The following is a 25,205-nucleotide window of genomic DNA, read 5'->3' as shown; positions in this document are numbered from 1 at the left end:
ATATACTTTACAAGTATTGCAGTAAACCTAGGAAATTTTCAAAAGGCTTTTTCCAATACTGGAACAGGGGAATTTTTTCTACATTTCCCTTTGTACCCAAACTTCCTTTTTCAACTTAATCTTTTTTTTGTAAAACTTTTCCCCTGACTTTAAACAAACAAAAAAAAAAAATACAACAAATCTGACAAATGTTTGGCCAACTTTTCAATGTCAAAAGAAATCTGCCGCTAGTTCAGAAAAAAATTTGACTCTGGCACAGAAAAGTGAAATAGCGTTTTCCATGCGTTTTCCACGGCTGCCAACTGAGATAGAGAGACAGAGAGACAGAGAGACAGAGAGAGAGAGAGAGAGATAGGGAGAGTTAACCGGCAAGAGAGTGTGACCCAGTTGGCGGGCAGCGAAATCCAGGTCAAACGAAATGGAAAATGAAGCCGACTCTGCGCAGGCGCAGCAGCTTGGAAGCGCTGCGCGTAGAAATTAGAGCGTTCCAACTTTCCAACGCGCCGACGCGACCGCTCTCTCGCGGTTTCTTTCGCTCTTCTTGTAGAAAATAGCAAACGCAAAACGCCGAAGCCGAAGCTGTCGCCTTCGCTGGAGTTTCGATTCAAGTTTAAAGCTCTTCCGCAGCAAAGAAAAAAAAAATATTGTATGTTTATAAACGAGGTCAACACTTCAATGGCGCTCGCTTTTTTTTTTTTGTGTGTGTTGATTGTGGCGGGTACAGTGGGGACTCAGCAGTGTGAACAGTGCAATGCTAATAAAACTTCCCTAGAAGCAAGAATTTCCCTTTCTAAATAACAGGAATTTTAGGAAAGAGGATATTTGTATAGCTTTAGAAATCTATTTAGTTTTAAGTTTATTTTCTCTATAACAAGTCTCCACTGTATTTGTTTGAAGCCATAGTTAGATGGAGTTAAAAAAAAGGTAAACAAAATGAGTGGAGGAAAATAAAGCCAATCAAAAGTAGAGAATCTCAGAATGCTTGCATTTCTCTGGTACGATTTTTTTTTGTTGTTTCTTTTTCTTTTGGAAACCGAAAGCTGGGTGTTATTTTAATTTTAACTCTTTTTTTCTGCGCTTTTGGCCAAATCTGTGTCAGTCGGGCTTAGGGAAATTGGTTTGAGCTCTTTCACTTTCTAACTTTCGTCTTGCATTGTTTCAGCCGATGGAAATTGTTTATAAAAAATCCCTCGATTCTGATAGAAACTTACGGGCATTGTGATAGTTGACATTGCCTTTGAGTATGCCCTTCAATATTGGCAATTCTTCGCCCATTTTTGTATGTTTTTTATATGCTTTTTGGATTTATTTTGACAATTTTGGATCTTGACTTGGTCACTTTTCCCTTGGAGGGCACAAAAACCACTCAGTTCAACGCGGTCATTAAGTATTTTGTTTTTAATTTTGTAAGATATAATTCTTTACAAATATTCTTTTGAATTTTTTACTTGGTTTTGAATTTTCTTTTTTTATTTGGCACACACACAGCTTTGGTTGGAGAGAACTCTCAGGTACAATATAAATATTTGGATTTTTTGAGTAACTTGTTATCTTATTTGCACTAAAAACTCGGTTAAATATTTTTTAATTAACTGCTGTTTTCGTTTTATTTTGCGAGAGAGGAACTTTCTTTGCTTCTGGGTTTTTTGTTTCACTTGGATTTGTATTATTCTTATTATTTTTTGTTGTTAAATATTTAGCAAATAAATTAGTGGTTTTGTATTTTAGATTTTATATTTCTTAATTTTTAGCGCGTAATCCAGACAGACGAGTGGTGTGTGTGTGTTTTTTTTATTTATTATTTTTTTTGTGGGAGACTCGGTCAACTTTTCTTCACATTAACTGGCTTTGGACACTTTGGGCAACTCTTGTTGTGTTTTAGTTGCTTGTAATTAATTTATTAATTTATATGTGGTTTAATTTACTGTTATTAACTATTCGCACTCGCGCGCTGCTTGGCTCTCGGCTTACTTCGGATCCCGCGGATCGCTGCTGGCTAACATGACAAAACTTGACAAGGTCTCGAACGCGACTAACTGTAAAAGCCAAAGCGCGTTACGAATATACCCCAAAGGTATCGGGGCATCGACATCGGCATCGGTATCGGTATATCGGTGCCGGAGAGCGAACCTCAATGACGGCGGCAACTGAGCTTCAGCTGCCGCCAAAAGCGAAGCACAACAACAGACAAGGGGGAAACTCGAACAAAAACACACAGAGAGCCGAAAGCCGCTAAAGTCATCGAGAGAGAGTGAGAAAGAGGGGGGCTAAAGAGAGACACAAAGCTCTTTGGTGATGATTAACCAACCATTAAGAGAGCCAGTGATAAGGTAATGAAATGTGCTCTAAATATTTCATTATTATTTAGGGGGAGTTTTTTTAAGGCAAAGAATGTAGGAATTAAATAAAGTAAAATTTTAAATATATATAGATTTTTGTAAAATTATATTATTTCTTGCTATAAAAATTAGCATTACTTTTAAGTTAGTTAAAACAAATATAACTATATATTCTAAGTATTATTTATATCATCGCATTATATTTTATCTTTTATTTATTCATTTATTGTACTTAATATCGTAAAACAATGACCCTTTTGCAAAAACAAAGCAAGTTCAAGCACTGATAAGCTTTTCTGATAAGCTTGTCATCAGCTCTTGTTATTTTTCATATTTTTTAAGGGCAGTGCTCTTTCTTACTCTCTTTACCTAAAAACAAGTTCAACAAACTTAAAGAGACTCGAAGAGATTCCTAGAGAATTATTCTCTTTACACCCCCAAAAGCTTTTCACCACTTAAGAGTACTTCGTGTTGAATTACTCAAAGCTTTTCTGGAGCTTTCGCCGTACTTGTACGTATTTTTGCACTTTTGCTACGTTCCTCACTGCGTATGAGTGATATTTTAGTAGCAAACATTACTCATACGACATGTTGGCAACAGGTAACACCTGCATTTACATGCAGATTTACTAGAAATATTATCAATTCACATTATGACTCACAATCGCTCCAGTTTATTGTTTAATTTATCCATAGAAACCCACTGAAAGAGGGGGTGAAGAAGGGAGGCTTTGTCATCGCATCGTTTCTGGTTGCTTCGGTTTCGGTTTTCGGCTGGTCAATGAACTTAGCCGCTCGAATGAGGCCACAGAAACGTAACGAAGCAAACATTTAATAATCATTCCGTCGGCGCGAGGAAAGTAAAAGTGAAAGTTGTTTGGCTCAATTTTTTTTGGGGGGGAGAAAGAGGGGTCGAAGCAACGAGAAATTTTCGTGCGTGCCGTGGAAATGCAAGCAACATCAGTCGATTGGTCAACAAACTGCCGCTGTTTTGGGCCTAAATGGGTTGCATAACAAGTAACAAAGATTGGGGCGGCAGACGAACTGGAAGCAACGAGAAAGGGGGAGTGGAGCAGGGGAAAGGGTGACCCCAAAAAATGAACAGGTTTTGAGGGCTTAAAATATATTTCCTGTAATGCATATGACCTCATTTTGATAGTGTCTTGATTATATATATATAAATATTTATTATAAATTTTATATTTTTAATATTTTATTAAATATTTCCCCTAGTTTCTTGTTATTTACGTCTCAAAACTTTATATAATTCCCTCTTCTTCTGCTTAAAACCAGTTCAATAGCATTGCTTTGGGCCATAATTGACATTCACAATAATGCCGGCAATTAAAAGCCAATTAACAAGTTTCACTTTCACTGCGTCGTCCTCATTTCACACATAAACACCATAAAGGCACAACAAACAAACACCATGTGTGTGTTTAAAGCCTTGTGTCAAGTTGCTTTCTAAATCTCAACAAAAAAAAAATGTGTTTATGATCTCTTGTTATTTGTTTGACTTCCTGAATTACGGGGAAATAATAAACGAGAAAATCAAACTAGTTGTTTACTCTACGTTTTTTTGTAAAGTTCATTAAACTTTGCAAGCAAAAAAGAGTCAGAGAAAGATGGAAAGATAGAGAGATAGAGAGAGATGGGCCTACTTTCGGCTATGGTGATTCACACAAAACAAAAAAAAAGACACCTCTGGATGGAATGGCTTTACGTAAACTCACATAAGCGACACAATTGCTGTTGCTTTGGTTTTGTTTTGTTTTGTTTTTTTTTCGGTCTTTGGTCTTCGGTCTGCTTGCGTAAGTTGTTTACAACGCGATCGAAAGAGTGTGTGGAAAGAGTGGAAAGAGTCAAAAATGACACCAAAGAAAGGGGGCCGAATAATAATAATAACAATAATAATAATAAACTTGTCTCGACTTTTTTTCTGTTTTGAAGTTTTTCTTGAAATTTCTTCGAAAATAAACAAAAAGGAAAGCGCTTGAGTAATTTTATTTTCGATTTGAAGCCTTCGTTGTTCGCTTTTTGTGGGTCATGAAAAAATGTCTCAATGAAACAAGCGTCGTCGGGGAGGTCGCCAAACGCACGGAATGCTCAGGGTAGAAGTATAGACCCTGTGCCATATTATTAATTTAACAGAAACAAAAAAAAAGGTCATATGCAATGCGTTTCATTTCATTTCATAACAAATCATCGATAAAGTGGAAAATACAAGGGAGAAAAATGGGAAAAAATTCAAAACAAAGAGGGTACTTTTCAAGGGATACAGGGCGTATGCGTAATATTGTTAAAATCAAGTTTTTAATTTATTTCTTTATTTTATTTCTTTTCAGATCATTTTAAAACATCAAATATAATTTTATAAAATATTATGTAAGTATTACTAACCCCTTCTTATCCGCCCCCTTGACCTTTATTACCAAAATCTATTACCAACTTGTTTACAAGTTCACTTGACTTTGCTGTGCTCAAAATCAAATTGGGTCAAGCTAAGCCGCAAATCGAGCAGACTTTTTGAAAAATAAAATGCATATAAAGCATGAAAAATAATTCCATTTTCCATTTCGTGTCTAATCATTTTCAAATAAAAATTGCCCGCCAAGGCGAACCGTTGGCAAAAAGGCGAATGACCGTGCCTGACCCAAATAAGAGTCGCTGCACTCGGCGACAAAACTGCCAGAGTCGTTGTGCCCTCCCCCCCCCACCCCCCTTAAACCCCCTTCTAGCAGTGCCTGCGAATATTGCAGTCGAACGAATCGAGGCCGAGTGCAATGAACAGCATTCAGCACGCCGAGAGAGGGAGAGAGCAGCACAAAGATACCGAGAGAGAGAGAGCGAGAGCGAGCCAATGCAAATGCAGCTTCGAACAAGTTGCGAGCTCACTGGCTCGGCTGCTCTCCTGCTCGCTGATGTTGCAATGCGAAACCTTCGAGAAATTTTACAAAAGTCGTTGAACTCGACAGCAACTGCAACTGCAACATTTGCTGCAACATCTGCTCTCTCTCTCTCTCTCTCTCTCTGTATGCTGCTCTCTCACTGAGAGCTGCTGGAAAACTAGTTTTTTGGCGCCGAGGCATTGAAAAAAGCGAAAGTACATTTTTTATTTCGAGCAGAAGAAAAAAAAAAAATAATATGAAAAAAAAAACAACTATAAACCCGAGAGCTTGCTCGCCCAGCCAGACGAAGCTTGTAGCTCGGTTCGTTCGCTTTGCTGGCAGCAGCGAGGTAAATGAACCTTTTGAAGGTTCAACTTGCGTAGTAGGCGACGCCAGGCAGAGTCTCGTGTAAAACAAGTTTGTTACGTTCGCTTTGCCTTTGTCTTTGCCTTTGCTTTGCTTTTGGCTTTCGGCTTTTGGCGCTCATTTCTTTGCAATTTCACCGTTAACCAGGCAGGTGAAGGCACAGCCAGAGACATTTTATGTAACCAAAAAAAAGTATATATATGTATATAATAATAAAGAGAAGCATCCAGCAAGTTGTCAAGCAGCTGCCGTTGCCTGCTGCTCTCTTTTTCGTCATTCCTTTAGTTTTAATACCCTTGCAGGGGAGTATTATCATTTTGGTCAGTGAAGGAATCATTTGTGACCCTATAAATCATATATGTTCTCGATCATCATAAACAGGTGAATAGATCTAGCTATTTTTGGCGGAAATTACAAACTTGCAATTTTTTTCCTAATTTTGTAAGGGGTTTAAATTTAAAAAAAAAAATTATAAAAATTTCCAAGTTTTTTTATTTTAAATTGAGTATGCAGATTTACTAATATTTTAAAAACAAACATGGTAAAGTTTTCCGAATTAAAAACAATGCTTTTTTGGCTTAGTTATGAGTTTTTTAAACTTTGATTTTAGCCAAAAATTGGTCATTTAAAAATATTGATATAAAGTATTCAAATATTTTAATCATATTTATGATGAATTTTCTGTTTAATTGAAAAATTCTATTACAAACTTCCAGGGTATTTCTACTTCGACTTTCCAAAGTTTCTAGTTTTATGTTGTGCTTTTTTTTTTGGTGATGGATGACACGCGTGAAATGATTTCACTTATGAACGTCAACGGACAAGTGAACAAGTAATTGTATAATAAGCGAGCAAAGGAGGGCTTAAAATGGACAAAAGACAAGAGCAGAAGTAATGAGAGTTTAAATTTAAGTCAAGAAATATTAAAAAGGTTGTTCAAGAGGTTGTTGCTAAGACCTTTACTTGGAAGCTAAACCCAAAAACACAGTTTTAGAACTATAAAAATCCACATCATTATCACAGTCTCAACTTGATTATTAGCATTTTGTACTTGAAGCTGCGACCGCCCACTCACTCACTCACTCACTCACTCACCCCGTCTCGAAGGCTCCTTGAACTGCTGCTCCGCAAAAGCAACTCCCACCAAAAGGCCCAGCCCCAAAAATTCACCCCCTCCCCTCCTCCCCTCCCTGTCCTGCCACTGAACCCCTTCCCACGACCCCGCTACAAGTCGAATCGTGTCTCCTTGTTCTCGCCGTCGTTGTCGCTCGTTTCATTTCGTGTAGTGTAGCCTCCAATATTATTTTAGTCAACAGCTTTGTGTCTGTGTGTAGCACTGGCATTTTAATGTATTTGTAATTGACCTGAATAAAGTTCAAAACACTCGCAGCGGCGAGGCAAGGCGAAATCTACATGCATGCTGTGTGTGTGTGTGTGTGTGTGTGTAGCCTCAAAATAATAATGATTGCGACAACAACAAAACAGCAGCAACAACATTGTAGCTTATATATTTATGTGTGCCTCTGTATATATACAAATAATGCTTGTGCCTTCGATAATTGACAATTGTTTGATTATTTTATGTGCTTTTGGGGACAACACACCAGCAGCAGCAGCAAAAGCAACTAATTGCTGCTGTGCATGTCTGTTGCTGCGGTTATCTTTTCAAGTTAAAAACATATCTAATAGATATACAATCTATTTAATGTTTAAATAAAAATAATACAAAACTATCTAGAGTTACTAATTATAATTTTTGAGCTACTTTAAAGGCTTAAAAATGATAAAAGTTAGCCTAAAATGTTTTTATTTATGAATATAAATTATTTTATTGGTAAAAATATTTTAAAATATTTAAAGAAGGTTCTTATGGGAAGAATTGTATTTCAAATTTTGTTTTTAAAACCCCTAAAATTCCAATATTTCTCAAATCCCTTTCAATACTTTTGACATTTTAGTCACTCTGCCTCCTCTGAGCTCCTTTTCAAGAGCTTTATCTTTGCAATTCCTCGAATCGTCGGCGCCTTTTGGCTGCCTCGTGTTGCATATTTACTTTCAATTTGCCTCTAACCTCGCGCTAATTTAAGTTCATTTCAATTAAAAGCCAGCATGTGTGTGTGTGTGTGTGTGTGCAAGTGCATGTGGCAGCTAATAAAGACAAGGCACAGGCGGCAAATGAATTTATATAGAAAATCTACATATAGCTAGAGTAAAACCTAAACAACATATTGTTGAATTTTATTTTTCCTTATTTTTTCTTATTTATTTTGTTTGCTTTTTTGTTACTAATAAATTTTCAAGCAAATCCACAAAAATCAAATGCAAAACTAGAAACTTGCGTGGGGAAGTCGAAGTGGATATACCCTTAAAGCTTAATTTATAGCACACAAAATTTTGAAATAATTAAAATGGCTAGATTGACTCGTCTGTTGATGCTGATCAAGAATATATATGATTTATAGGGTCAAAAATAACTCATTTAGTTAGTTACAATCTTCTGATTAAATTATAATACCCTGCAAGGGTATAATGAGCAGTGAGTGTGCATTGTTCGCTGTTTACTATCACCAATAAACACACATACACACTCCCAGAGAGAGACACACACACACATTCGCCACCACCTTCACTGCCGCGCTGCTGCTGGCGTCGCTGCCTTTGGTGACCTAGTTTTGTTGCACGTCAGCGGCGGTCAATGAACTGAGCTCCCCGCTTTTTTTTCTGTATTTTTTTTTTTTTGCTTTTTGTGGGGGGCGCCGCTTGTGTGCGCTAAATTTCGGTTTCGTTTTCATTTCTTGCGTTATTTTTGTGTCTTTGCAATACCAAAAAAAATACAACGAAAAAAAAGAAAACAGTGAGGGAAAAACACCAACAAAATGGCGCCTATTACTATGGCAAAAGAAATTATGAAAGCAGCCGAAACGAGCCGAAAAAGAAAGTGTTTCGAAATGGCCGCCAATTATCTCAGGGTTTTTTTTTAACTAAAAGTGAAAGTAGTTTCTTTCGCTTTGGTTACAACAAAATGTTGTAAAATATGATTTCGTGGCGTTTTCTAGGTCAGCTGCTCTTGTTTTATAACTGTAAATTGTTCATCAGCAGCAGCAGCAGCAGCAGCAGCAGCAGCTGAGCGCTTGTATTTATTTTATTTATTTATTTCAGTGTGCGTTTTATTTTAATTTTCCTTGAAAGATAAGGCAAAACGCTACTGCTGCTGTCGGCGTCGCTTAAATAGCACACGGTCATTTTTATTATAAACAATTCGACATTTTTTTTGTGTTGCTTTTTTGTTTTTCTCTGTGTTTTAATTTTTTTTTCGATTTCATTTCATTTAATTTCATTGCTGTTGCCGAGTTCGAGTTTTTGCCTGTGTTTATTTGGTTGGCGGTCGAATTTTTGTTTCGGTTCACATGACTTATTTTTGGCACTAGCTTTGGGATACAGAACTAGTTCAAGGATTTGCTAAATTCAAAAAAATCGGTATTTGATGGCTAATAAATGATGGGATTTTTAGCAACAAATGATTGGACATCAGAGTAAACAAGGGCATTAAAATGGTAATAATTATTAATACTGCCAAAGTGGTCTTTTTGAGGGTAAAGGTAGAACGATTTTAATATTGGAAATCTTTATTAAAAACCAATATTTATTATTTAAAACGTTAACAAATAATGTTTTATATTATTTTATATATCATCTATTATTCAAATTGATAAATTTGATATATTTCCCCTAAAATGTTTTAGAAAACTATCATTTTATTTATTTTTGAGCTAAATACTCTTTGTAATAATTAATATTTTCTTCCATATTACTTTCCCATTGCCTCTAACACGCGCGCTCTATTTTCAAAACCCAAAAAAACCAAGAAAATACAAAATAAAAAATATCAAAATCTAATCCATCAATTACAACATCGATGGCAACAACAAATACTACATTTATTACACAAAGGCCGCGTCTGCGTGTTGCCTACAAAACAGTTTCTCTCCCACTGTATTTCTCCCTCTCCCTCTCTCTCGCTCTCTCGCACACACACAAACATGAACCACTTTCGTTTTCGTTTTCACTGCAAACAGCAAACATGGCCGCCTGGCCGAGAAGTCAATGAACGTGGAAAAGAGAGTGCATGAGAGAGAGAGAGAGTTGGAGTGTGTAGGACTGCTTGCTTGAGAGTAAGTAAGTGTGTGTGTGTGTGTGGCTTTCATAATCTCTTGCTGGCGCTATTTCCTGTAAATATTTTCCGGGCCTGTGAGCTTAATTTAAACAAATTATTACAAAACTCGAATATAATAACAAATGCAGTCAGCGTAACAAAGACAGAGGGAGAGAGAGATAGAGAGAGAGAGCAGGCAAGAGAGCGATGGCCTCGCTCTGCTGTCTCCATTATGGATTTAGGTTAAGTGCGTTCATTCAACTTTTAACACAATTTCGAAATGGCGCACACACTTCTTTGCTCTCGATTTATCATGCGGGTGTGCTCCTCTCGCCCTCTGCTGTCTCTGTTTCTGTTTTGTATTGTTTCTCCCTTTGTGTCGTTTCGTTGGGGAATTTGTTTAAACAAAATAGACAACTTTTACTTTGCCGTGAAATCCGCGCGCCAAGCTAAATGTTGCAATACAACTACGCACACACTCATACATGGAGCTGAAATTTCGTTCATGGCTGGTCATTGAACTCAACGAAACGAACTTCGTGTGGCGTTCGGCTGGGCTTCGTCTTCGCTTCGTGTCTCGTATTTGCTGCTAGCTAATATTTGTCTCTGAGCTTGATTTCATTTCATTTCCCTCCTCTCCCCACTCCCTGATTTTCGTCTAGATTTTTGCATAATTTGTTGTTGTTGTTTTTAATAACTAATAGAGGGATAACATATGTTTGAGACTCACCATCGCGACTCATGCCAACGGCAATGCACTTTTTCAGGCGGCAATATTGACAGCGATTGCGATTGATACGCAGAATGCTGCACTGTTGATTTTTGGTGCAGGGCCGATACTGGATCTTTTGCTGGATGGAGCGTCGAAAGAAGCCCTGAAATTAATACAACAAATAAATAAAAGAGATTAGTAAAGAATAAGCTATAAGAATATATAATTTTTAGATATTTTAGGGTTTTTAAGCCATATTTATGGGAAGATTTCAATATTTTGTACTATTTACTATACTATTTATAAGGAAATGATATTGGGCATGCTTTGGGTTAAATTTGTCTTGATCCCTGCCCATTCCCTTCTTTATGTTTCTATATTCTATATCATTAAATCCCCTATTAAACCTACATCTGCATCTTCGGTGGCTGGTAGTGTTGCTGGTGTATTTCTTTCCACATTGTTGCTGCTGCTATTGCTCAGCGCCGTGTCCAGATTCTCATCGAACTTCTGGCACAGATAGTTCAGCTGCGAGGAGTCCAATCGCTGATGATGTTGCTCGCACAGTTCATCATCGCAACCCGAATCCTGAGCCTCCTCCATTTCGTCCAGCTGCTGCTCATCGCTGCTGCTGCCACTGTTGCAGGTGCAACAATTGCCCGCACTGGAGTTGCTCGAGTTGCTCATCAGCGAACAGTTGCTGTCAGAGCTATCCCTTCGCTGCTGCTGCTGCTGTAACTGTTGCTGCTGCTGCTGCTGTTGATGTTGCAGGTGATGTTGCTGCTGCTGCTGCTGCTGAGACTGCTGGGATTGTTGTCGCAGGAGATTGGCGATCTCCTTGTGTGTTTGCGCGGAAAAGGGACTATCACAGTGCAGCTGCTTGATGTTGCCATTGGGCATAACAGTTGGCTTCACATCAAGTTGTTGCTCTTGATGCTGTTGCTGCTGTTGTTGCTCTTGGCTGGGGATGCTGGTGCTGGTGGTGGTGGTGGTGGTCTGCTGCTGCTCCAGTTCCCGCTGCTTGAGCTCCCGCGCATATCGAATCTTTTTCCACGGACACTGATATTGCTCGTAGCTGCTGCTGCCACTATCATCGAGGGATGTGGCAGTTGCAGGGCAATCCTCATCGCTGTTGGGGCAGTCTTCATCGATACCCGATTCGCTGTCATTTTTGGCGCTCAGATCGGCACATGGCTTTGGTGTTGCAGGTTGTTGCGGCTGCTGTTGCTGCTGATGCTGCAGCAGCAACACAATCTGCTGCTGCTGCTGACTAATACTATTTGTTGTCTGCGTGTTTTTGCTGATGTTGCTATTGTTGGTGGTTGTCTTTACTAATGTTGCAGGTGTTTGCTGTTGCTGTTGTACGATTGCTGCTTCGTTTTTCAGTCTTTTGCGTTGCGGTTGCTGTTGCTGCTGCTGTTGTTGCTGCTGCTGCTGTTGCAGGTAAATGATTTGTTTGGGCGTCTGCTGTTGCTTGCTGATGGGCGCTGATTCCAGCAACTTGACCAATGCCGAATGCTGCTGCTTTAGCTGCTGGCTCTTGACCTGCAGCTGCTGCTGCTGCTGTTGCTGCTGTTGCTGATGTTGCTGCTGCATTGGCTGCGGTGCAGCAACAATGTGCAAATTGCCGCCGCCATTGCCCGTCAGCAACACTATCGTTGTGGCATGTTGCTGCTGCGGCATCTGCTGTTGTTGCTGTTGCTGCTGCTGCTGCTGCTGCTGCTGCTCTTGCATTGCACAAACCATTTTAGAATTAGAGATTTTTGTTTGCTTTTTGGCTTCAGAATGACACTTGAACTCTCGATTGTTGGTTGCTCTACGATTTGCTAATAAGGAACATTGCACGCACTTCACTTAAATCTCACTTCACTGGCACCAACAAAAATAATTGCTATTATTTGCTATTGAACATGTGTTGCTGCTTGGCTATCTCTCTTTCTTTCGCTTGATTTATTCAAATTGTGATTATGAGTTTTCGCGCGCTTTTCTTGCTCGGTACAGTTTCCAACGACGAGCGATTTGCGAATGAAAGCAGCGCCAGTCCAGCAAGCAACACAAAGCTAGCCCGCAGCAAGCTTTGCCAGCCGAAGTTCGTTCGTGTCGCTTCGTGTTTCTCTCTAGAGAATCTCTCTCTCTCGCTCTCGCTCTCGCTCTCGCTCTCTTTGGTTGTTTCTTTCGTTTTGTGTGTGTTTTTGTTTTTGTGTGCCAACTGAGGACATTCACTCCAAAGCGTCGACAGCGAAGCCAGCGTCTAACAATAGATGTTGCTGCTGCTGCTGTTGCTGTTGCTGCTGCTGTTGCAGCGGGGGCGCCTGGTAAACAATTCTTGGAACACCCACGCGACACCCTGATTTCCCAGGTAGGTAGCCCAGGCACTGGCACAGCCATCTCAGGTAGCTGCTGCTGCTGCTGCCACTGCCACCTGACTGATCAGCTTTGTTTGATAACAACAGAGGGGCGTTCAGCTTTCAGCTTTCAGCGTTCATGTGTTCGATTGTGTATTGTGTGTTTGCTCGTGTTCCGATATAAATGAGTGACAAATAAGATTAATTGATATGGGGGAGGGCGCTGTGACAGGCCTAAGAGGATCCCAGATCTGGAGCGATGGCTCCCGCACAGGCCCCCTACTTTGGGGTCACCAAAAGCGAGGGAATGTTGGGGGTGTGCTTTCCAGAAATTACTTTATTTTTGGGTAGATTAATTCATAAATAATAATGAAAATGGAATAAAAGTATTACGAGTAAATACTTTTGGGGCTTTGCCAACTTGCAAGTTGGGAATTTTAGCTGGAATTCATTAGAATTCTCAACTAAAAGGTTGGCCAATTTTTGCAACACTCGTTACTATTTTTTTTTTTTTTTTTAAAACAATCCTATTTTTCTTAAAAATCTAGCCTATTTTCCAGCTGTTTTTTTGTTATTATTTTTTAAACAACAAATATGACCTAAATTTGAAGACAGTCCCCGCCTAATTAACAAAATGCAAACAATTCGCTTGAGCAAATATTTTTCCCGCAATCAGTCTCTTAGTTCGATGAACTCCAGGCCGAGTGCGGGGCCAGATGATTTAATAAATGTATTAAATAATATTTTGTGCGCATTGTCATTTTGCTGTTTGGTTTTATTTATTTTTTTTGGGCCAAATAATGCACACACATAAGTCGCTCGCTCCATCTCTTTCCCACACTAGCTACGTAACCAAAAAGCCCCCCAAAACGACGTCAGCAGAGACGCGGCCAGCAAACGGCAACAGCGACAGCGACAGCGACTGAGGCTGAGGCTGCGGTGGTTCAGTTCAACGAACCCGCCATTGTCGTGACCCACATTTCGGTCAGCCACCTTCGAATGTGGAGCTGCCGAGCGAGAGAGAGAGAGAGAGAGAGGGCTACATACGTAGCCGAACGCCACAAAAGCCGAACGCCAGCCCGAAGTCGACCGAGCGAGCGATAAGCAAGAGAGCGCTTCGCTCTCAATGCATTTTGCATGCAAATTCGCTTGCAAGCCAGATATGTTCTCTTATTTCTTTGGCTTTACTGCTTTTTGTATTCTTTTTTTTTTTTGCTGCTGCAATTTTTTGAGCTGTGGCGGTCGGTCAACGACACAGAAACCTCAGGTGGGCTTGGCTTCAAATCGGGTAGGATGGGGCGACGGCGGTGGGGAGGGAGTGTCGAAATGCGTCCAAGGAAATCTTTGGCAATTAAAAAATTTGCACACATTTTTTTTAAAACCAAATTTTTACGATTTTTTTTTGTGTGAGTTTGAAAAGCCGAGGTCATTGTACTCATTGGAGGAGTGGGGGAGGTGAGTGAGTCAAGAGATTTGCACTCATTTCAATGCTGCAGCAGCAGCAGCAGCAGCCGCAGCAGGGAACTTTCGGGAACAAAACAGCTGTCCCACTTCTCTCCCGCTCTTAACAGCTCCCACCTCTGTAGTTCTTGCTCCCTCTCTCTCTCTCTATCTCCCTCTCTGTGTGTGGCGCTCTTTCTCCCGTGGTGGCGTGGCCAAATGTGAATGAACTCTGGTGGCAAAGCGAATAACAAGTTTCAAAAGAAAGTGAGAGCACTTCCACAGAGCACACAAGCACACAGCAATATGGCTCCCTCTCTCTCTGTCCCCATATAGCCCTCTCTTCTTTTGGCGGTTCCCCACACTTTTTGATCCGCAACGTCATTTTATAATTCATTCTTTGTTTGTTTGTTAAATAATTTTCTTTTTCGGCTCTGCTTTTGGCACATTTGTTGGTAATATTGTTTTTAATTTTTTTTTGGGTTCTTTTAATGAATGATTCTATGCCGCGGGGGGTTCGTTGTTTATTTCACCGCCTGTATATGCTTTTTTTTATTGCAAAACCGCCTACCTGTTGGCACGATCGGTGCTCCAACTGCTTGACCAAGATTTCTGTTCTGTTTCGGTTCTTTTTGCATTCTTTGTTTTGCTTTCAGGTTTATTTATTTATTTTTTTGTTTTTTTGGGGGGCTACCGTCGGAACTTGACACGAATTCGACCGATCGATCAATTGTCGATCGTCGCAAAAGAACTGTTGAGCAGGTCCAAAAATATTCATGGGAAAATCAATGGAAAGCGTGGATAGATTTGTGTTGAAGTTTGATAAATGTATACTATTTTTGTTTCATCCAGAAAGAAAACTGACTTCTTCTATATTACAATTTGTTCGACAAATTAAAGTTTTAATAACCCCTAACTAAAAAAATGTATTATAAATTCTAGACTCCTTTCCGAAAATATACGGAAACTTCCCAACCGATCGCCACTTCTATTTTGCCTCTATCTTTTTCCTTTCTTTCTTTATGTTCTCTTTGGTACGTCAACCGCCCACATAAACAAACAAAGAGAATAGAAGAATAAGACGAATAAGAAGACAGACAATACCTAATCTCCTGTCATAACGACGATCGTTTGTTGGGCTTTAAGAACTCTTCCCCTTTCTTTCCACACTCACTCGATGCGTCATCAATTAGCACGTGCCCCAGGTTTTTGGGACTCATTTTGGGGGTCTTCAAATCCGATCCGGAACTTTATGGCGCTTTAGCTTTTACAGTTCATTCAACGCTCATTCGTCAAGCTCGTCTTGAAGTTTATTGGACAGTTGCTAATAACTCAACGAAGGCATTACAGTCAAATTTCGTTAACTTGAAAGAAGGTCTTATATTTTGAACGAGGGATTAAGTTGAAATAAAGGAAGGAATGAATCAATTAAAGAAAAAAATTTTAATTACCTTTTAAAAGAAGTATTAGTATTTTTTGGAAATAAAATCTTTCTTTAAAAACATTATTTAGTAAAAGAAAATCATAAAAAGTTGTGAAACTCCAAAAACCAATTGAAATAGCCCTGAAAAGTATGCTACAAAATTGTACAACTAATAAAATGGCTTCCTAATTCACTATCTAGCATAATTTTGTAAGAAAATCCATTGTTTAGTATATTTTTTAACCCTTATTTAGATCGATTTTAAATATACATCAATTTCTGAGGTAGTTCTGTATCAAAATGTCTAGGATTTTCCTCATAGAGATGTCCTACTGTACATAAATACTTGCTGCTGGTTGGCCAAAAAAAAAGTGTGATATGATGTGTAAATAAATTATGTTCGAATTACAACCGTGCGACCTGCGCCTGGCCGCCCATTCAGGTCAGAGGTCAACGCTCCCAGCCAAGCCACCAAGGATAATTCACCCCTCCCTCTCTCTCTTTCACTCTGCATTCCTTATGCTCCCCGCTCTCTTCTTGTTCTCTCTCATGTTTTCTGTAGTAAAAGCAACACGAGGTCAGCCGCACGTAGGCACACAAAAAAAGGAGGGAGCAGCAGTCGCACTCATCCTCTCCCACAACAAATCCTCCCCCTCACCCACAGCACACACACACTCGCCATTTGGCCTCGCGCTCATTGACGTCACTTCTGCAGTCGCTGGCTCTGCCGCTGCGCTGCTTGGCTCAGTTCGTTCAACTCGATGCCTTCATGGTCGCCTTGCAATAGTTGTTATTGTGCTATTGCTATTGCTATTGCTATTGCTTTTGCAATTGCTTTTACTATTGCTTTTGCTATTGCTATTGCATTTGCATTCGCTTGTCTTTGCTTGTTTTCTGTTAGCTTTGCTTTTGCAAGGGATTTGGGAGAGTAAAGAACATTGTTTAATACCCAAAATAAGCATTAAAAATATTTAAGTAATATTTAAAATATAAAATACCTAATAAGAAATCATTATTTGATTTATTTTGCAATTATTTAAACAGAATTTGTAGTCTGGCAACTAATAAACAAAACCCTACAAGGTTTTAAAATAGTTTGTAATTATTTTGAAGTAGAAAATCATAACCTAAACATTATTTAAAGAAAACAACATGTTTTCGAGATATATAAAATCCATTTCTTTACTTCAATTCCTATAATTTATTTACTTAAATAATCACAACCTAAAATCAAATCCATAGTCCCTTTTTCCCCCCACATTAATCAACATAATTAAGGCATTTTCGGTACACAGATTAACTTCCATTTCTGTGGCTAACCATTATTTAATGCTTTTCCCACTCTAACTATCATATTGTGACCGCAAAAGCCACAAAACTAACGATGACAAATCAGAAATCAACACAACACATAAAACCAATATTGGAGGAGGTCCGGAATTGGAGCCACAAACACACAATAAAACGGAAATACCTTTCACATTTCACATTTTGTGTGCCAGGCGAAGGGCAAACTGCAGCTACAGAAAGAGACAGACCATATATAGAGAAAGAAAAGGATAGAGTGAGAGAGTGTGAGAGAGAGAGCGAGTGCAAGGGACATTGCGACAGCATCTGAGCTCCCGAAAAAGGCAGCAACAAAAGCAAAAAGCTCAAACCAAGGCGACCGACAATTGAGGACATTGCACTGCAATAACCTTAAAGAAAATGGTATCAACACTGTGAGAGCGAGAGGGAGAGAGGGAGCTGTGGGGAGCAAAAGAGAGCGCGCTCTCTTGACTTGGCGCTCAGCAAGCGAATTTTTTTTTTGCATAAGCAAAATATGCAGCAGAGGAGGAGTAAAGAAGGGGAGCTTCTCGGGTTCTATTTGTGTGCCTAGGAACAGTTCTGTGCTTTCTTTGCGCCACAAGAAGAAGAATAAGGAGAAGAGACAGAGAGGTGGAGAGGAAGTGACCTCAGGAAGGAAATGCATTGCATTTAATTGGTCAAAATGGACAGGTGAGGCTACATACGACCACCTGGTTGCTATAGAAATTCAACTAAAAGGGTAGATGAGTCAGTTAAGAGGAATTTTTTTGTTTTTTATTGTCGTGAATTAATTTGTTAAAATTATTTCTAAATAAATATATTATAAACAACCTGTAGATATGACTATACCAAAGGGTTCGGTCTTAAGTTGATTTATAGAGGAAGTAATTTCATTTTAAAAAGTGTAGATACGAAAATTGTTTCTCTAAATTTTGTTTCTTATTATACGAAATATGTACATAAATCCCTGACCCCCTACACTACTTTTAATTTAACCTACAACCTAAATAATTCGTTAAAACCCTTCTGAAATAATTAATTTCAATAGTTTAAGCCTTTTAGAGGTGTGAATACCAAAGGGTTCGGTGGTGAGACCTCAACTAAGTGCTAGAAAAACCCCCACAAAAAGGAAGCTCCATTACAAAGGCAAATCAAAGACTTGGCTGTGCACCTCTATCTCAGCTATACCCTGCACATGATTCTGTTCGTTTTCGCAGTGATTAGTTTTCCACTCAAACACTTTCGTTGCACTAAAGCCAAAGGAAAGATATCTAGGGGAGGGAGACACAGAGAGAGAGGAGTGTAGGGAGCTAAAGTGGAGCTCTGTCCTTTAACCAGGCCAATGAACTCCGAGGCCAGAAATTGGCGCGCACTCTCTCTCACAGCAGGGGAAAAAAAAACGGAGTGTTACGGAATGGACTGGAATGGAAGAAGACACCTGTGCCCTGTCAGACCAGATCACAACCATCCCCCTCCTCCCACTCACACCCTAACTTTTCACTTTTCCTCTGTGTGTTTTCGGGGGTGGCCTGGGGATTGGGTGGTTTCGATGGTGGTGTCTCGGTTTTGCTTTGACCCACTTTTCGTGCATTGAACTCAACGACGAAGCGAGTGCTGCCGCCGAGTCCAAACCGGATGCACGGGCTCGGATTCGGAATACGGATTCGGATACGGAATACGGATTCGGGTTTCGGGTTTCGGGTTTCGGGGGTTGATTGTGGGTAGTGCACACACACACGAAAATTTTTAGGGGTTACGCTCTGGGTGCAACGAAAGTGTTTCGGTTTTAAAGTATGTTTTTTGGGGGCTGCTTTTTGGTCATGTGACGACCCTTATGCACTGGGAGCCCTTGCTGCACCATGGGATTCCAAAAGCTAGAGCAATGACCGGAGCCTGGACAAAAGTTGAAGGATAAATGTGTGTGAAAGGAAGGAAGTAGTGTGTCCTCTCTGTTCCTCTATATATATTTTCTTAAATCATTTTTTTCGGGCTTCCTCAAGTGCTCTACATATCTGAGAATTTATATCTGAATATTTATATCCACAACCAAATGCATATTCTCGTTTCCCTCAGCTAGTTTTATATTTTCGTTGGTACTTAGGTTCCCATCTATTTGTCAGTCAGTTCGTCAGTCAGTCCCCTTTTTTAGTCGTGCGTCACAACAGTTCGAGAAAGAGACAGAGTAGAAATAGAGGTAGCAGTGCTACACACACACAAGTTCAATGAACTCGCGGCAATTATTTTGCAATTACTTTTGTGTGGCCTGGCTTATGATCTATCAATAGATAAATTCTTGGCATTGGAACACGCATAGTTAAGCTGGGGTTCAAATTGATATTTGGGATTAATATTATATAAGATCAATGGTTTAGGGAATTATTAGAATTTTAGTTTATTTTTTTGTGAAATAACTCATTTCATAAATAAACAATAATTTAAGACTATCGATTATTTCGATAGGTATATGAAATTGAAAATTGCAAGTTTCTTTACTTCAAAAAGATATAAACTTGTGTTAAAAATATGAAATTTAGTTAATATTTAATGGGAAATTCAGGATTTTGGTTTACAAAACGAAGCACTTGTTTTCAAAAGAATATAAACTTTACCTTTCGATAACTTTAAACACAACTATGCGATTATTTCGATAGGTTTTTCTATGACAAAATTTAGCAAATTAAAAGTCCCATCAGCTACCAATCTCTTAACCATTTTGTGATGATTCTTGTAATGACATCTAAAGTGGCAGCATTATTTTTGTTTTTAAGCAAATGAATTTAAATTTACCTCAACTAAGTTCCCTCATTACCCAATTCTTGGACGGCAATTGACGCAAGTGGGTTTTTAAAGTAAAGAAACATTTTTTTCTTCATTTTTCTTTTGGCGCTCAAAACAATTATCTAGCATTATTGCGCGATTGTTATGTGTTATTTGGGTTTTCTAGGTAGGCGAGCCGCCGAGTGAGCGAGCAAACAAAAATAATCATACACAAAAAGGTAGAAAAAAAAAACACACACTAATAATGCCAAACAACTCAAATCTAATCCAAGACAAGTCAAGCAATTGCGGCAAATATTAAAACAGTTGACCAAACATACGGCGGTGGCCAGAACTCGTTTTTGGGGAGACCCACGAAAAAAATATAAAAAGAGAGAGGCAAGGTCTTTTGCGTGCAACAGCAACTGCAGCAGCAGCAGCAGTAGCGGCAACAGCAGCAGCAGCAGCAACAACTACGTTTGCGAATCTAACTGCAGTTCTGCGCAGGTCGTTGCCATTTGGCAGCACCAAGAAAGAGAGGGCATCAGGCCACAAGAGCGAGACGGAACGAGCAGGTGATGACGGCCTCAAGCTGACCAAAGTGCAGTGAACTCTGAAGCGAAGCCTCCAGCTCACAGCTCCCCCAGCTGCCCCTGCTCCACTTCCTCTCCCCTGAGACTCCACTCCCACTCAAGCTCAGGCTGCTCCAACTTCGACTCTGGTTAATGCCGGGGTATTAATGTAATTTCAATCATTGTTTTCGCCTTTTTTGGTCTGCCTCCGCCTGTCATATAAATTCTTCACTGCTGTTTGGCGGCGGCTCTTTTAATGACTCACCCAAAAGACCAAAAAGCCAGACTTCCAAAAATGATACAACCAAATCAGCCCCCAAATAAAAATACAACAAAAAAAGAATATACAAAAAATAAAAAATAAATAAACAAACAAAAAAAGCCGCAGCTCACGTGCTGTATTTGGGCGTTCGTTGGCATTTTTTTTTTGCGAGTGTGATTTGATTTTGTTTCAGTTGCAACGCATTGAGATTGCTATCTCCATCTCGCTCGGCTAAGTGGGCGCTTTAAATGCATACACTGGGAGAAATAGTGAAGTATTTTTGAGACTTGAAAAATATATCTAGTTTCGGGAGAAGCCTACAATACAAAATAATTATAATTTTAAAAATATGATATTAAGGTTCTATTCTTGATTATTTATAGAGTATATTGTTGCAAGATTTGTATTTAAAATTCTCAAGTACGAAATTAGAGACAAACTCCTAGTAAAAACCAGCAAAACTTGAGGTGGGATCAGTTAAAAAAATAATACTTATAATGAAGTGTATATTTACTATATTATTAATGTGTTTTTGTATTACAAAATTCGTGATTAAAGGATTAAGATTAGCTCTAAAGTTAGAAATTACCTCATTTTTCTATAAATATATTTTTAATATAATATTTAAAAATTTAAAAAAAAAGTTCCAATTAAGTTTTTCAAACCATATTAAATAAGATATATAATAAATTACACACAAAATTTCTCTCAGTGCCTCAGTGCACAGCTGCAGCTTCGACTCATATTATGCAATAGCTCTTTGAACAATTTATGACAAAAGTCATTGCAAATTATTTTCAATATTGAGTCATATATGTGAGAGAGGCGTCGCCAAGCAAAAATCAAAATTCTCACTACAGGAAATGGGCGTGGCATCATAATGATTACAGACTATAATTGAAATATTGAGTTCAGAGTTCTAGGCAATTCCCAATATCAAGTCATCTATCATTATATCAACTTTATCTCCAATATTTTGGTGTTCAATCGAAATTATATGGAATTAATGAAAATTTTGGGTCCTACAGCAGAAAAGAATTTGGGATTTGGTAATAAAAACTAGATATTTAAGTATTTAAGCAAGTTTTTGAATATTTTGTAATAACAAAAGTGTTTGTAATATCTTAAGAAATGTGGTTCTAAAGGGGATACGAATTTGTTAAATTTAATCTTATATTTCTAGTTCAGTTCTAATAGTATTTTTTGAGTAGGCGAAAGAATATCAGCAAAAATCGAGCAAAAAACCTTATTGAATTGAACTGAAAATGTTTTGTGGGTTATCCACAAGTGCTGACAGTTGCTTGTCCAATGGCAATAATTTATTTGATTAATTTATAAATTGCATTTGTGCGCGACAAGAGCAACAAGAAAATTGCACAGCAATCTAATGTGTGCTTGATTTCAGTGTGTGTGTGTGTGTGCGATGTGTGTGTATGTTGTGTATATGTATTTGTGCAATGCAAAGTGAGGTCGCTGCCGTTCAATAACCTCGAGTGTCTGCGGAGAGACTCTCTACGCAATTGCTAAAGCTATTGCAATTGCAGCCAAACGAAGTCAACGAGCATGGCAACAACACAAAGTACACACACTACACACACTTGGCCACACACAGATACACACGCACAGCAATAGACACTCTCGCCAGAACACTAATCGGTTGAGTCCGTTTGTCTGTTTTTTTTTGTTGCTCGCTTGTCCGTTGCGTGGGGAATTTTTTCTAAGTACTATATATATGATATATATATATTATAAAGAATTTCAAAAAGTCAAAGAAAAATAAAAATTTTAAACCTGGTTTTTCCTAGACTTACTCATGCAGCTTCTTAAAGTATTCATTTGATTGGAAGTTAGTAAACATACCTGGAAATAGAGAAGGAAAAATGGGTATAAATTAATAAATTGCTTGAAATTTAAGTAAAGTTTAATAATATTTAAAAATTTTAAATATTATATAGTACTTTAATATATATTTCTTCAAACTAGATGCATAAATATTACTTTAGAACCCCTAATAGTAACTTTTCTTATCTCTAAACTATTCCACAAGTACCTACTTTATAATGTCCCATAAAAACCCCACTTGAACTCATTTGAACTGGTCAAAAAATCAAAGCTTAGATATCTCACATGTCAATACCAATTAAATGAAATCAAAATAGAATAAATCAAATAAAAAAACATAAGCCATCAGAGATTTCCCAGTTAAAATACACACACTTCACAGGCATTGCAGACGGCCCAGTTAAGATCTCTTGAAAAAGCAAAAAAACAAATAGAAACAGAAACAGACCCCAATTAACAGCAGCGGGGGAGGGGTAGGGGGGGTTGGAAAATCTTATACCCGCCATCTCGGGACATTTTCCCAACATTTGAGGCACTCAATCATATAGCTTTTTACCTATATAGTCCACTTATCAGGATTGCTGCATCTCGCAACTCCAAACCCAAAGCCCTGCTGTTACAGGTAACTCTCTTTTGCCACTTCACCTGTGATTGCACCTGCATACCCCTACCCCCCTACCCCTACTCCCTCCCTATACATGACTCCTAACTCCTGGGGCAATTAAACCAAATCAAAGCCCGCATAGAGTCTACCCAACGAGTGTTGTTATCGCATTTCACAATTTTAGAACGAGCTCTCAGATACGAATACGAGTCTGAGTATGAGTGTGAGTATGAGTGTGAGTTTGAGTATGAGTGTGAGTTTGAGTATGAGTATGAGTATGAGTGCGAGTACTAGTGCTGCTAGCAGCGCTGCAAGTAACTAACCTAACCCAAAGCTAACCTACGCTAACCCAATTCGTTGAGTTCATTAAACCCAAAACGCAAGAGGGGGGAGGTGGGGGCTGCTCATGGTTTTAGGGTATTCCCCGCCTTCTCCTTGGCTAGTTGCTAACCTCCCCTCCCCCCTCACTCTCTCTATATTTGCCTCAACTTAATACAATTCTAAAATATAGATTAGCTGTAAATCTTTAGGCCTAATCAGCGGGCATACAACTAGGTTTGCAGAGAGAGAAATAATGGAGAAGATATAATAATATTAATGAATAATATAAATATATATGATATAATATATATAATATAAAATAAAATAAAGAAGATATAGTATATTTAAAGTATAGTACTTATAAAATTATATTGAAAGAACGATAAAAATACATAAATTTATGATGATAAAGTATTAAAAGAGGTGATAATATAAATTTACAAATGAAGAATCTATAAATGAATTATATTATATGAATGAGTTTATAATATAAACATAAATTGGGTTCATAAAGATATAGAAATAGTATTAGAATTAATGAAGACATATATTAAATAAACTAGTTAATTATTGAAGATATATTATGGAAGCATAAGATTATTAAAGAAACATTAAAGAATTAATAAAGATATAGAAAGTATGAGTTTAAAACTCAAATAAAAAATATGTTTTCTGAGTTAGTTGCTTAATTCTTCATAAACTCAATATATAAAATAATATAAATTAATAAATAAATAAATAACTAATAATAATATGTCACATGTTATATATTATTCACATATTAGTTTAATCAGTTTAAGAATATTTATAACAGTTTTCTGTAGCTTTGAATTGAATAAAATTAAGCAGAAAAGATGTAGAATTTATATCATTATTATTATGATTATTATTATTATTTTTTTTTTTCTATTATTATTATTATTTTAGCTACCATTTTATTATTTTATACATTTTTTTCTCTTTACCCTTTTTCCCGTAAATATTTTTTCTCAGTGTCCCCCCAAACGATATTTCTAGACTTTTATAATGACATGCATGCGCTCCGGTCTGGGGCCACCGAGCTATATAGCTCTCTTCTGCTCGATTTTACAGCTCCTCACGAAAGAGAGTGTGTGTGTGTGGTGTGTGTGGTGTGTGTGTGTGTGTGTGTGTGGTGTGTGTATGGTGTGTGTGTGTGTGTGTGCCTGCCTCAACTAGAACTTGCTTGACTTCGTCGTTGCTTTTCTGATTTTTCTGATTCTCTTGCCTTCTCAGCTTTTCTGCTTTTCAGCATTTTTCTGTCGTTCTTTTGTTGTTGTTGTTGGCGCCCAACCGAAGTTCATTGCACTTGGGGTATAGCGGCATATTTTGCATTTGCCTCTCTCTTTCCGATTTTTTTTGTTCAGTTTTTCTTTTAGTTTTTCCTCAGAGACTCTGAGACTGAGTTCTTATCTTCTTGACCCACAACAAACACAAGAGAGAGACACAAAAGGCATAAAGGCCTTTGCCAAAAACACACAAGTCTCCTTTTCTGCATTTTCCTAGATTTTCTTTTCCATTTCATGAGTTTTCTTTTCTGCTGTCGAAATAATTGCATTAATGACACACACTCAGCGAGAAATTATTATGCTTGTCACTTAAAATTTTGTAGGTTCTGTTAATTAAAAGCAATTAAAAATAGTTTTCGCCTCTCAAGTGAATTCCTGACAAACGTCGCCTCGCTTTTTTCTTTTATTTTTTTTTTCGTTGCATTTTCTTAGCATTTTCTTTGGTTTTTCTTTTTTTGGGGACTTATTCTGACAGTTGCCTGACGGAAACACAAATTTTTAAGCATTTGAAAAACGATTTGTCGCCAGACATACACACAAGACAAGTGTCTTCGAACACTTTTATT

General features: G+C 38.2%; 1 protein-coding gene across 3 annotated transcripts in view; it reads right to left on the bottom strand.

Annotated features, from left to right (window-relative positions):
- Eip75B (Ecdysone-induced protein 75B) overlaps positions 1 to 25,205 on the bottom strand; it is a 117,138-nt gene that overhangs the window by 8,179 nt on the left and 83,754 nt on the right. For 2 of the 3 annotated variants that reach the window (XM_086834864.1, XM_020946277.2), the window contains one exon: positions 10,477 to 10,621. In XM_086834864.1, coding sequence (XP_086690990.1) covers positions 10,477 to 10,621 — 145 coding nt within the window. Of the gene's footprint in view, positions 1 to 1,211; positions 2,205 to 10,476; positions 10,622 to 25,205 lie in introns of those variants that run through there. The other variant, XM_020946278.2, reaches the window with a different exon arrangement.

The sequence above is a fragment of the Drosophila serrata genome, unplaced genomic scaffold, assembly GCF_035046125.1.
Source record: "Drosophila serrata isolate PLE 108 unplaced genomic scaffold, ASM3504612v1 contig_2, whole genome shotgun sequence".
NCBI classification, from domain to species: domain Eukaryota; kingdom Metazoa; phylum Arthropoda; class Insecta; order Diptera; family Drosophilidae; genus Drosophila; species Drosophila serrata.
The sequence above is the reverse complement of the archived record's forward strand: the minus strand, read 5'-3'. Positions and strand labels throughout refer to the sequence as shown.